General features: G+C 52.7%; 1 protein-coding gene across 1 annotated transcript in view; it reads right to left on the bottom strand.

Annotated features, from left to right (window-relative positions):
- IGSF21 (immunoglobin superfamily member 21) overlaps positions 1–11314 on the bottom strand; it is a 39960-nt gene extending 28646 nt beyond the window's left edge. Inside the window, exon 1 of the mRNA XM_057416264.1 lies at positions 11166–11314. Coding sequence (XP_057272247.1) covers positions 11166–11223 — 58 coding nt within the window. The 5' untranslated portion in view covers positions 11224–11314. The remainder of the gene's footprint in view (positions 1–11165) is intronic.
- Between the last annotated feature and the right edge of the window lie 2133 nt (positions 11315–13447).

The following is a 13447-nucleotide window of genomic DNA, read 5'->3' as shown; positions in this document are numbered from 1 at the left end:
GATGTAATTCAGGAGTGAAAAGGCAATTACGTGTAGGCAGCCTGGTTTGTCAGAGCCCCACACTGGAGCAGATGGGTTAGATACAGATGTTAGAACCTGCGATAAAAGATGCCTGAACCCCTGGCAGAGCCGGATCCACTTCTTGGAGGACCTGGGAATGGTTTTGCCGGCAGCAGCCGATGGTTTTGCTGCTGCTTTGAGCCCTCAGGGTGAGGATTACAACCGCAGCAGCTCATTGTATGAAACCAGGCTTGTGGTGTTAATCTAGAGTATAATCCAAGGCAGGGGTAATTAGCAATGCTGGAAGCAGCAGGAAGCTGCTCAAAGGATGCTTTTGGAGCAAGTCCTGCTCCGTGCCTCCATTTCCCCACTTGCAAAGAGGAAAGTGAGCCCCTTTCCAAACCCATCTGAGATGCAAAATGCCATCCTGGAGTAAGAGCAAGGGGTTCTTAGGGATGCTACTCCAACAAATAAGCATAGTTCTGAATTTTCCCACCTGAAACACCACAATCCTCCCTAAACCTCCTCTCTTCCAGCTTTTGTTGCTGATACAACAGCTCAGAAAGGGCAGAAGAGGGAAAACTGATTTCACCAATGAGGGTTTAGGTTTAGATGCCACCATCAGGTTTCCCACTAAGTTAAGAGTCCCAGCAAGGCCCCAGCAGGGTTTGGCTGTGCCAATGTGGTCGAGGCAGCTGTTGACCATGACCCAGATGATGAATTCTCTTACTTATTTCTCTAGTTGCAGGAAATTCAATTATCCCTCATTTCTGATGGGTGACAAATGAGGCAGCCATCGATCCTTCCCCTCCCTCCCTGGGTGTCTGCCATGAGCCAGCTCTTCCCACACCATCGATTCCGTGTAACTGGAAAAGGATTAGTATTAGTATTAACATCCTCCTTCTGCACAACTTCTCCAAAGGCACAACCTCAGGCAGAGGAAGGCAGAAGATAAAGCCTGGTGCTGGGCAGAAGTCCCAAATGCCACAAAATCCACTCTTTTTTTTGCGATTTAAGGTGTGAAACACAGCTTTTTACCCCCAAAAACCCTGGGGGAGCCTGGGGTAGCCAGACTGGCACCGTCCTTAGCTAAGTGCTAAAAAGCAGCAAAGCCACAGTGCTTCTTTGCTCCAGTGCTGCAAAACCCACTGTGTTCCCATCGGGAGCTCTCCAGAGGCAGCTGGTGTCTTCTGCTCGTCGTACATGGGGTAAAGGATGTAAGGAGTGACAGAAGGAGGGATGGAAAAAGGGAGGGATAGAGGAATAGAGAGAGGGATTAAGGGAGGGAGGGATGGGTGGGGAGAAGGATGGAGGGAGAGAGATGGAAGGAGCAACAGAGGGAGGGATGGCAAAATAGAGGGAGGGATTAAGGGAGGAATGAAGGGATGAAGGAAAGGATGGAGAGAGGAAGAGAGAGGGACAGAGAAGGACTCTGAGGAATGCAAGAAGGATGGAGAGAGGGATGAAGAGAGGGAGGAATGGGGGGGGTTAAGATAGGGGTGGATGGAGGACAGAGAGGGAGAGAGGGAGGGAGAGATGGAAGAAGTGATGGATGGATGGGGATGAAAGGATGGATGGATGGACGATTGGATGGATGGATGGATGAAGAAAGGGAGGGATGGAGAAAGAGGATAGAGGAAAGAATAGAGGGATGGGGGTAGCAACAGAGGGATGGGTGGAGGGAAGGGTGAAGGAATGAGAGGACAGGATGGAGGGACAGACACACAGTCGGGTTGATAAAACAGACACCTGCATACCCTGTAACGGACACAATTTACAGCGATTTTCCAGCTCTGGGCTTTGGCACTGGGCACCAATTTGGCCAAGGTAAGGGGCAGCCACATCCCAACCTCACCCTCATCCCCTGGCATGGGCTTTTTTCCCTTTCCCTTGGTACCTGACTCAGCCTTCACCCCACTGCCTTTTCTCCTCCATCCCTGCTACCCCTCTCGCTGTCCAGAGCAGGATTGCTAATTTGAAGCTACCCTCTTTACCCCGATTTACACTCTGTGATTAATAATCCCTTTGGTGTCCCAGTAATGCCGTGCTGCTAATAAGATTAAAGAATATCTCCCTCTTACAGCCCTGATTCATGACGCTGATTTACCACTACTCCTCCGCTCTCACGGAGAGGATGCACATGGCTCTTACCTTAATCCCTATCCATCTCTGCACCATTGAGAAATCACTGCTAATTAATACCTTTCTGTCTCCCAATTGCTTCCAGATCTGCCCAGCTATCAATATTTGTCTGGCTTTTTGTTGCTGATCTCAAAGGTTATATATATATATATATATATATATATAATTTCTATATATGGTTATATAGCAAACTCCAAACCCTCTGCAGAGAGGTTCTTGGCTTTTTTGGGGGGTCTTTCCCCCAAAATGGAGCCATTCCATGCCAGGCTTGATCACCCTGAGATGGAGCAAAGAAGAAAAACAGGGGGAGGCTTTTCTGAGCATCTTTTCATGGGGATGTGCTCAGCTCCATCCGTGACTCAAACACCTCCATGGGGTGATACCTCCCCGTGACTCCACTTTCCTGCATCCATCCCTTTTCCCGCAGCATTTCACATCCCCGAGCCTGTTCAGATACGGAGCATCCTTAGATAAAACCAACAGCCACATTTTTCACCCCACTGCTTATTATCCTCCTGCGCCGGGAGACCCTGGACCAGCCCTACAACCAACCCAAGCAGTCAGATGCTTTGGGAGCAACAGCGACAGCAGAAAGAGCTTAGGAGGGAGGGAAAAAAAAGGCCAACAGAGCCTCTGCTCTGATGAATGTGGCAGGGGAGGCCGATGCTCTGCTTTTAATAAAACATAATGAAGCATGGGATCATAAAATATTTCCTTTAATTCAGTGCTCCCGTGAGGGTGGGTAATAGAGGCTGGGTAATGCAGTAGGCTTTCCTCACGGCTTGCTGTGGGGAGAGCACTGCTGGGTTGTTAAACAGCCCATTTGCAAGCCTTTAAGTGCTCTCTTTCCCATCCCCATCCCATTTTGGGGGGCAGAAGGGACAACGGGCTGTGCACATCCCCGTAGACCAAGTCACATCCCTTCAAGGGGCCCCCAGCTCCCAGAGCTGCATCACTTTGCCCTGCCAGGATGGGCTTTCCAGGGTGAAAAAAGGTCAACAAGCAAATCAGGAAGGGCTGTTCAGCTCCCATCCTCACCCTCAGTGAGTAGTACACGGGTGTCTGAGCAAGTGTGTGTTGCATATATAAATATATATATATACACACACATCTCCGGGGCGGTGTGGCGTGATTAACATCCCCGCGTTAAAAATCTCTCTGCATCTGCTTTGTCCTACACCCGGCACTAAATATAACCATTCAATATGCTCTCTCCCTTCACCAGAGAGATAACATTGTTTAAATAAGCCCTTTCCATTTTAAAGAGTTGGCTTGTTTTCTCGCGGCAGGGAGCTTTTAGCAGATCAGGAGGCAGAGGAGGGGGGTCCATGCAAACAAACACAGAGGCACAAGCATCCTTTAACATCCAAGTGCCCAACTCCTGCTCCCTCCAAATCATTTCCCACCAGGAAGTCACCCAGATACGGTTTTCCTGCCCCAAAACCAAGCGACAACAGAACTAAAAGACACATTTCTAAGAGCAGAAGGGTTTAATTTGGAAATGGGGCTCGCCTGCGCTTCCTCGAGCATCACTCCACTCCCACGCCGCTGCTATAATTACAGCGGTGTAAATTCACTCCCCGTCAGGAGGAAACCCAACTATCTCCAGCCAGTTTGCACACATCAACTGCTTGCAAAGGGCTTCCCTCCTCTAATAGCATAATAATGCAGGAAGACACAAATCGAGACGAGAAAGAGGCACCTCAGAAAGCACTTACAGAAAACATCTCATTATCAAGTTGCAAGGGGAGGATGATGCGAGCAGAGAGGGTTTTCCTCCATGAACGATGGTCTGTCTGGAAACCAAACCAGCAGCGTTATCACCCAACCTTCCTCCTGGTGGTGATACATCTTCTGCACCCTTTCTGGAGCAGCATCTACCCGCTACATGGTGCTTCTCCATCAGCAGACCTAGTCCGTTATCCGTCCTCCATGGAAAAACCCCTGCTCCCCAGCAGCTGGCTGTATGTATTTTGGGGTGCCAAAATCCTCCCACCCTGCTCTGAGTCACCACATCCTTCTGCAATACAACTTGGCAGGTATATCTTTAGGAGAAAAAGCAAGGAAACCAGACAGATTCAACCACAAGCTCTTGGGACGCTTTCGGTGCTGAAAGCAGGGCATAGGAGTGGGATGGCAAAGCCTGTGCATGTGGTTCCCCCCTCCTGACAGCTTGTGCAGAAGCTAAATCTGCAGGGAAAAGGGCTTTCCTGGGCTTAAAACTACAAGAAAGATGCTTGATGGAGCAGGAGAGGTACCTCAGATCACAGTACATAGAGGACTGCCTGATTTCTGGATGGAAATCTTCCTAAGCATGACTTAGAGCCAAGCTCTGAAACTCACTCTCTAGAGTTGTAGAGCTGGGATGGAAATCTAAACCACTTGGCCACCAAAATGCCCTTCCAGACTAGTTTGTAGAAGTAAAGACATAGCCAACAGCTCACTCGTGATGAAGAAGGTGCTCCTGCTGTTATGGTCCATCTCAGTCCCCCAGCAAGGAGCCAGCGGTTCCTAAACCCATCACTTGGCACCCGTGATGATGACAACCAGCAGCCAAAATTGCCCCTTTCTTCATCTTCCTCTTTTCAAGTATGATCAGCAACAAGAGAAAAACCCTGGGGATGCACAAGCACCATCAAAAGCAATGTTGCTATCAGCAAACCCAGGGTTACCCATGAAACCCATCCCTCCCAAAAGCATTTCCATGGGTGATAGACCGCCTAGAGGTGAACCCAAGTGCCACCCACCATGTCCCCCCTGTCACCCTGCATCTCACCCATCATTTTGTTCCCCTGGGGAGAACAAAACCCCATCACAGAGCATCTCTGCATCACTCCAGCCCATCCCCGTGGCTGCAGATTCCTTGGCAAAGAAACCAATAGGTACAAATACACATGCAAAGCAGGTGAGTCCCTACGGAGAGCTCTCCAGCTCTCATTTTCCCCTGTCCTGGCCCGATAGGATGCAGCATCAGGATTTATCTACAAGCCCAGGAAGGAGGAGCAGGGCTGAAATAACCACTGCTAATCCCCTTCACCCTCCCCTCCAAAGTATATTGTTGAAGGCATTATATAAATGGGAAATTAGACAGAGGTTTGGGCAGGAGATGAGCTAAATCCCTGCCTCCCCTGCTCCATTTTGCAGTGCCTCTGAGACATCCACTCTTCCAGCCAAGAAGGATTTTGCAGATGGGGATGTGCTTCCAGCACCAGAAGGGACAAAATGTGTGGTCTGGAGACTGGGAAGGGCTTGGCAATGCCACATTTCCACCCCCACAGCCCCTTCCCATTGGGTTGCAGCATCCCTCTGCTGGGCAATGTGGGTTTTCCTGATGTTCCCCAAACCTCTTTGGAGGCCTCAGGCAGAGCGTTGCTGTGGATTCAACCCAGTGCTGGAAAAAACCTCCTTCCCCGCTTCAAACCTCCCTTGCTGGGGCTGGCAAGACCCTATTAATGATAGTTTTGCTTCTAGCTAATACAAGCACTAATTGCATTTCAAAGAACCAGTTCCAGCGCTGGCTTCTGCCGCAAACACACACATACCCCCATTGACAACCCTGTAAGATCACAGGGACACAGCAAGGAGTCATCCCAAAAGGACTTGAAGTCCCCCCACCAGACAAGCACATCAGGAGGGCTCTGATGCAGTGTTTAGAGGGGATGAACCCCATTTCTCAGCCAGCTGAGAGTGGAAACAAGCAGCACCCGCACCTTCTCTCCTCCCAAATGGCTTTGCAGACCCTAAAAACCTAATTTGACGTGGTAAATCCATAGGGGCATTCACAGCGGTGGATTATTGTCCCCGCACTTTGCTATGAGCCTGCCTGCCCTTGGCACTTACGGTAAACCCAGTCCCCAAAGCGCTGAAAACAAGTCTGTGATTGACGGCTTATTTTAGGAAGGAGAGGGGAAAAGTGGGAAGGAGATAATGCTGCGGAGAGATAATGTGAGCACCAGTCATTAGTTATAAACAAGCCCATCAGTACTCCAAGTGCCTCGGCAGAAAGCAAACAAAAGGGCAAAGAGAGCAGTTTGGCAAGGGAACAAAACCAGCCACATCAGCTGCATCCTCCCCGCTCGGCTCTTTGCAGCAGGATTTATGAGCAGAGAAGTTCGCAAGGCGAGAGCTGCACCTCCTGCCTCCGACAAATAGGGATCTGGGGGCTCCTTCCCTGCCTTTCCCTCTCTGCTGATGTCTGAGCAAAGAGCCTGGCTTGGTGGCACTGAAATCAAGGTTTTCTCTTAGAAGATAGGGGAGAAAAGCCAAAGCACTGAGGAAATCTCATCACCATTGGGTCCCAAAGGGCTGATGCTTTGTCCTCCCTGTACATGGCCCCAGACAGGTCCTGGCCATCTCCATCCTTGCCAGGGTGAGGCACTGGCTCCATCACCACCTCACTGGAAGGCGTTTCCCCTAGCATGATCCTTGCCCCTGTCTCAGCCTAATTCTGAAGCCATCCGTGCATCTGGATTCAATAAAACCTGCTCTTATCCCAACACGGTGGAGAGCTTTTCCTTGGCAGATCCTGAAGCACTTGGGGAAAAGAGCAAAGCGACAGCGGGTCAAACAGTCCCAGTCCAGGCTTTTCAGACAGAAAAGACCATTTCTACCAAGACAACCAGAAAAGAGAAAGCAGATGGAGCATGTGAAGCCCCAAAACACCTCCATGGGAAGGGGAGGCTGGTGAGAACATGGTTAGCATCATGTCTGGATGCTCCACAAAACCCACCCATGAAAGGAGCTGAGCTGCATTTCCACATTGCTCAAGCCTGGATGCAACGCTAAGGGCGGACCTTGCCTGGGAGTGCTTGGAGGCATCAGAGAAGCTCCAGGGCATATAGGAGGGCTGTGATCTGTTTAGCATATTGCATACAGCACCTTGCATTTAGCAAGTATCACACTGCATTTAGCACGTTGCATTTAGCATATAGCACATTGTATAGAGCACTTAGCACACTGCATATAGCAGAAGCTGTTTAGCTTAAGGCTCCTAAAACCAAATCTTCCATATTTTAGGACCAACATCCCAAACCCTACAGTATCCCTACGCTTATTTTTTTAGCGGGGGTGTTAATAATACCAAATACTTGCTGCAGCAAGTGAATCTGGGGGGTAAATACCCCAAATCTGAGCTCTGACACATGAAGGAGCTTCAGGAGTGCTCAGGGGCAGCCAAGGACCTGCCATGAATTCATGTGTGAGGGTTTCCATGGAGAAATGAAGCCTGGAGTATCTCCCAGTGATGCTTATTAATAAGCCCCCGATGATGCATGTTACCAGGTGAAGGGAAGATCCTGCACTGAAGTGCAGAACTCATGGAAAGAGTGGGAAAGAGCTTGACCCTAAAGCTGAATGTAAGATTTGCCAGGGAAAAGCACGAGTAGGGAGGGATGGAGGGAGCGTGGGATGGGTTTTCAGGTCAGTGCCGTGCATCTGCAGGTGAATTAAGCAGGGTTTGCTTCCATGGCAAAGAGGGTGCTCCTCCTTTCCCCTCACTGCCCCCAAACACACGAATTCCCACCAAATCCCTCTTTTCTCCAGCTGAGCTCAACAGAGACACAAGCAAGTGGCTCCCATCACCCTGGTAAAAGCCACACACCATTATTTTCCTATGGAAAGGAGGAAAATGAGCTTTTCCAGGCTTGCGAGGAGCAGCCTTGCATGTAAGCTGGGAAAATCCCTGTAAGGAAAAGCTTTGGGGGATTTCTGGGAATGAAGAGGGGGTAAAAATCCAGCTTGCTGATAAAAGCAATGACTGCAAAGGGATTTTTCCAAGCCGGTTTTTGGAGAAGGAGCTGGCTTGGAGAAGCAGCACAAGGATATCCCCATGGGCACATCCCTGCAAAGCCCAGCCCCAGCCAAGCTGCCCTTTTGGGGCGAAGCCCAGCAAACCCCAAAGCAGCTTCAAATAAGGAGCTACACTTGAATATTCCCATCGTAGGAGGTGCCGTGGGGGGGGAATACAGAAGCTAAAGCAAAGCCCTCGGAGGACGAGGACAGGAATATCTCATTGAGATCAAAACACAGCACATTTAGCCCTCCCTTCCACGCTTGCAGAACACGGCTCTGATTTTACACTGCTGTAAAACAAACCCCGACGAACCCTTTATGGGAAGCATATTTCAGGTGACAAGCTGAGCGCCGGCTCATCAGCCAGCCCTGGTTTCAGCCATGCCAACAAACCATCGCTCTGCTTGCAGATGGGGCTTCCCAGCTTTCCAAACCCAGGGAAGGGGGGGCCCCGAGGCTACAGCTCCATCATTATCCATGGTCCAGCCACTTGCCTCCTCCACATGCCCTGATTTTCTCATCTTGATGGTTCCTTAACCCACTTAGCCCTGCCTTAGGCAACGTTTTCTGGCCAAGGGAAGAGATTGAGCTTGTTATAAGGAAAAGCAAAAAGCTGTATTACAAGGGGTGATGCTCCCCGGGGGGATGTATAACACGTCCGTAAGGATCCAGCCGACCTACTGCGCACTGAGGAAGCAAGCAGCTCCCTTCGGGTAAAGAAAAGGGTTTTTCATTATGGGGAGATGGATGGAAAGCCCCAAAAGGCTCCCACATGAAGGTACAGATGCTTTGCAGGATGGGAAGCACTTGTAATGCTTTCCCCTGTGCTGTAAGCAGGTCTTCGGGATGCAGCAGCGTTGGGGCAGCTTCCGGACAAGCAATATATATGGTGACAGTAAAACCAGGCAAGATTCCCCCTTAAAAATGCTTTTGGAGACATAGGGAAGATGCTGAGGGCAAATGCTCTTGCAGGGAAGAGCACATCTTCCGGCTGCGTCTTCCCACCCGGATCCTGCTCCATCCCTTGAAAGGAAGGTGCTGGGATAAGGAATGGAAGGACCTCCTTGGGCACATCCTCCCTTGCTGCTACAACACTGCAGCTCCAGCCAAAGATGCTGTCAGCCACAGAAAAGCCATCTGCCCACTGAATATCGGGAGCAGCGCTCGGCTTCCGCAGCCTCCTGCTGCCCCGAGCAAAGGGAGGTGTCGGGGTGGGAGCACCCACCCCAAACCCAGGCTCTAACAAGGGTTTTTTAGATGTTTCCTGGAAAAGCAGAGCACAAATCGGCTCTTTTTCGGGACAGCATTTCTCTGCCCAGCACTGGGAGACACTTAACGCAGCTGATCCTCAGGATACGGGAAAGCAGCAAAGTTCCAGCACAATTTTAAGAGCCAAAACTTGGCTCGTGGATGTCCAAACACAAGCGCTGCCCATTGAACCTGCCCATGAGACCCTCCTCCCACATCACTTCATAACCCACGACCCCCCCAGGGCCACCGGTTTCCTCTAGATCCAGCACAAAGCAACTTTTATCTCTTATTTCCCCCCTATATACACATTGCATGCACAGATTTAGCCGTGCCCGCCCTCACAAACCAGCAGCAGAAGAGCAATCACCCAGTTTACAGTGATAAAAAGGGGAGAAAATGAGGAAAAATGATCCATGCACCAGTGATGGATGGGGAGAAGCCGGAGGGACGCCTTGCTCCATGACAATCGTCTACCTGAGACCATAAAAGCATGGTGGAGGTGGAGCGGAGATCCAGGAGGGAGGCAGGACTGGATTTGCTGTTCCCCCCACCCCAAGCCACACAGGTTTTATTATGGACCGTGTGTTCGGCAGCACGATGCCAGTGGGATGCTCAGGATGCACGGAAGAGGAAAAAGAGCATCAGCCGCAGCCTGGCAGCACATAAAACCCATCAAAGAGGGATGCAGAGGATGCAGGGTGCCTTCCCACCCCTGATTCAGCCAAATCTAAGTGGGGATCTGGCTAACTCAATGGTCCGTGGTCCTTGAGGGATGGGTTTGGAGATGCTGGGAAAGAATTGGGTCCATTGTGTGACCCTCTCCCTGCTCAGCCCTGCAGAGCGTGGCTGCTGCTCCCCCTCCCTGTGCTCTGCAGCAGCTGACGGCGGCTTTCCGGAGAGGAAAAAGTATATTATTAACCCAAAACAGAGGGGATACCGAGCAGGTCCTGCTCATCCCTCCGGCACCCGGAGCCTCTCCGCCCCCGGAGAGCAGCCGGGCTCGCTGTGCTCATTACAGAGCAGCCACCTGAGACCCAACAGCAAGTGATGCTGCGGGGGGGGGGGGGGGGGGGGCACATGCAGGGGATAAGTGGAAAGAGCAGGGAAATTGCCTTCAATGCACAAGAAATTCAGTTGCTGCCACACCACAGCCTGCGGGATGCGAGGAAGGGAAAGTTTCCTGCCCTGTTAATTTCTGCCTCCTGGGGCCCCCATTTTTGGGGATGGGGAGGTGGGGGGGCTCTTATTAAAACCTTTGTGGGGCAACCTGGGGACACAAGATGTTCATTTAGGTGCTCAGCCAGCTGTAAACCCCTCGGACAGTGGGAATTCGAGGACTGCTTTTCCCTCCATCCTACCTATGGGGTTTGGGGCACGGCCAAGAGGTTGGGGTGCCCCTGAGTGCTGCAATCCCTCCCTTTCCGTCCCCCAAATTAAAGCTGTATCTCATGGGGGTCCCCAGGACACAGAACCCTTCCTGTATGGAGTGATCAGTAGCAGAGCTGGGACTCAGAGCCGCGGTATGGAGCAGCAGGGAAGGGTGATACCGATGCCCCCCCACTATGACGCTGGCTCAAGGTACGAGGGATGAGCATCCCCTTATCTCCTCACCCTGTCCCCCAGCACCCCTTCCCAAAGCAGGTGCCCTATTAAGGGGTCCTCTATTAACCACTGCCTCATTAGCAGGTCCAACACCAGCGTCCTTAGAGGGGGGGTGCCCCATTAACAGGTCCAAAAGGGGCGCCCCATTAACAAGTGCCCCACCAGCTGCTCCAAACCCAGTGCCCTATTAACGGGTGCGCTATTACCTCCAAACGGGGTGGCTGCCCACCCTCCCTATAGCCTCTATAGCCCCCCATCACCCCCCGACCCTCGGGGGGTGCAGACCCCACGCGTTTATCGGGGTGCAGCTGAGCACCCCTTTACTTCAGCGGCCGAAGGGGGTCTCCCTGTGCGCGGCGAGGGGGGGGGGTGACACTCACCCAGCGCCACGTCGAGGATGTCCCAGAGCAGCAGGCACAAGGGGCTCATGGTCCGCATGATGCCCGCGGGGGGGGCAGCCCCATGGGGCTCACCGGCCCCCCAGCCCCCTGCCCGGGGGGCAGGCGGGCATCGCGGCGGGGGCTCGGCGCGGCTCGGGCCGGCTCCGTGTGTGCGCGTCTCGGCCGCGCTGCCGCCCTTAAGCCGATTTATTGGAGCGGGAGCGGAGCGAGCTGCGGCCGGCCCCGTCCCCCCCCCACCCCGCCCCGGCGGCTGAGCCCGCCCCGGCCCGGCCCCCGGGAGGTGCTGGAGGGGCGGGAGCGATGGAAGGGAGCGCGGGGTAAGGGGGGAGAGGGTCGTAAAGAGGGGGGGTACAAGGGGGAGAATGCAAAGGGGGGGGGAAGGGGAGGAGGATGGGGGGAGTGAAGTGGAGGGGTCGCAAAAGGGGGAGGAAGCAAGGAAGTGGGGGGGGGGGGAGCGAGGAGGAGGGAGGGAAGTGGGGGAAGCAAAGGGGGTAATGCAAGGGGAGAAGATAGGAATGGAGCGGTCTCTGGAGAGTGTCCAAGGAGAGAAGGATGAAAGGAGGGGTTCGCAAAGTGGGGGGGTCAAAGGAGAAGGGGATGCGAGGGGGGATGAGGGGTGGAGAAAGGGATGCACGGTAGGGGGAGGAGGCAGAACGGTGTCGGGGAGGTTAAGGCAGTGAATGGAGGGGGTGTGGGGTGTACGGGGGTGCGAGGCGGAGAATGCGGTGCACGGCTCGGAAGGGGGTGCAGGAGGAGCTGTGCAGTGTATGTGGGGGGTGCGTGGTGTATTGGGGGTGACGGGGTGGGGGGGGTACTGTATGGGGGGCGTGGGGTGCAGGAGGATGTGTGCAGTTTAGGGAGGGGGTGCAGGAACGGGGGGGGGGGGGGGCACTGTCCGGGGGATGGGGCTTAGGAAGGATGCTGGATGCAGGCAGGAATGTGGGGTGAAGGCAGGGAGAGGGATACAGGAATGGGGACAGGATGCAGGCAGGGATGTGTTCAGGATGGGAAGAGATGCAGGCAGGGTTGTGGGGTGCAGGCAGGGATGTGTGGTCCAGCATGGGGAGGGATGAGGGCTACAGGCACCAGTAGCCCTGGGGCAGCAGTTTCCACTTGTCTCTTTTCCTTCAGCAATCCCCCTCTCTCTGCAGCCCCACAGCAGCAGGATCCAGCCCTGGAGCCATTCAGACCCCCAGACCAACACACTGGCCAGGGATGCGCATCCCTCCATTGTCCTGCTGCTCAGACGACCTTGTTTTCAAGCAACTCCCCAGATCCAATTAGTTCCTGGACATAGGGGGAGATGTGACTATTATTTATGAAGAGCCCAGGTAGGGAGGGAGAGGGATAGGACTTGCAAGCAGCCACGGCAGAAGGGATTAGGGGGCTGGAGGAAGCTTTTCCTCGAGGATGGATGCCCCTTTCTGTTCCTATTCCACCTTAGAAGCAGCACTTCCTAAAGAACACAACTCTTTTCTTTGTTAATCAACTTTTTTTTTGCAATTTGCTTTTGATTTTCCCATGTCCCATATGGTCACTCTGTCTCCCCAACACCTTTTCTTACAGTCCTCAAGCCCAGCTTAACCCTACTGCTTCCCAAAATCACACAAAGCCTCCGCATCTCCAGCCGCACAAAGCCAGCCCCATGCAAAATAATCCATCCCAAAGAAGCCAGAATCATCTTTTGGGGCTTAGATATGCCCAAAAGAAGCACCGGAGCAAAAGGTTTCCTTGGGATGAGGATGGGGAACAGTCCCTGTGCTGTGATTGAAGCACAACCGGAGACACCAATCTGCTAAAACTGGTGGGTTAAGCTTGTTTCTTAAATAACCACCCTGCAAGCAGTCGGGTTCTGCACAGATCAGTCCATCAAATATTAAATAAAACCAATTAGGTGCTGAATTTCCTTCGAGTGAGCTGGATTTTCTCTCCCTTCTCTCCCTGCCTTTTATCCGCTGGGAAAAGCCGCAGTTCATTCTTGCACGGAGATGTCTGGAAATCAAATCTCACTTTATCTGAGCGTGGATTTGATGGACCCCCTGAGAGACGGTGCCTTTTCTTTACTCTCCTGGGAATGCAATGAACAGGGGTAGGCGGAACATATCCCCACACATCCTAAGAGAGCTTCAGCCTAAATAGGTGGCCCCGAGGTAAAACCGAGTTCAGCCAAGCCAAGCGTGCTGCTGTTTTAGGGCCGGTCTGTGGGTTAACAGCCCGCGCATGACCCAAATGGTGCTGTCAGCTCCTGTAAGAGCCTCTGC

Source organism: Pezoporus wallicus, unplaced genomic scaffold, assembly GCF_028554395.1.
Source record: "Pezoporus wallicus isolate ANWC-B61680 ecotype Strahan unplaced genomic scaffold, APGP_CSIRO_Pwel_v1 contig_14547, whole genome shotgun sequence".
Lineage (NCBI taxonomy): Eukaryota > Metazoa > Chordata > Aves > Psittaciformes > Psittacidae > Pezoporus > Pezoporus wallicus.
The sequence above is the reverse complement of the archived record's forward strand: the minus strand, read 5'-3'. Positions and strand labels throughout refer to the sequence as shown.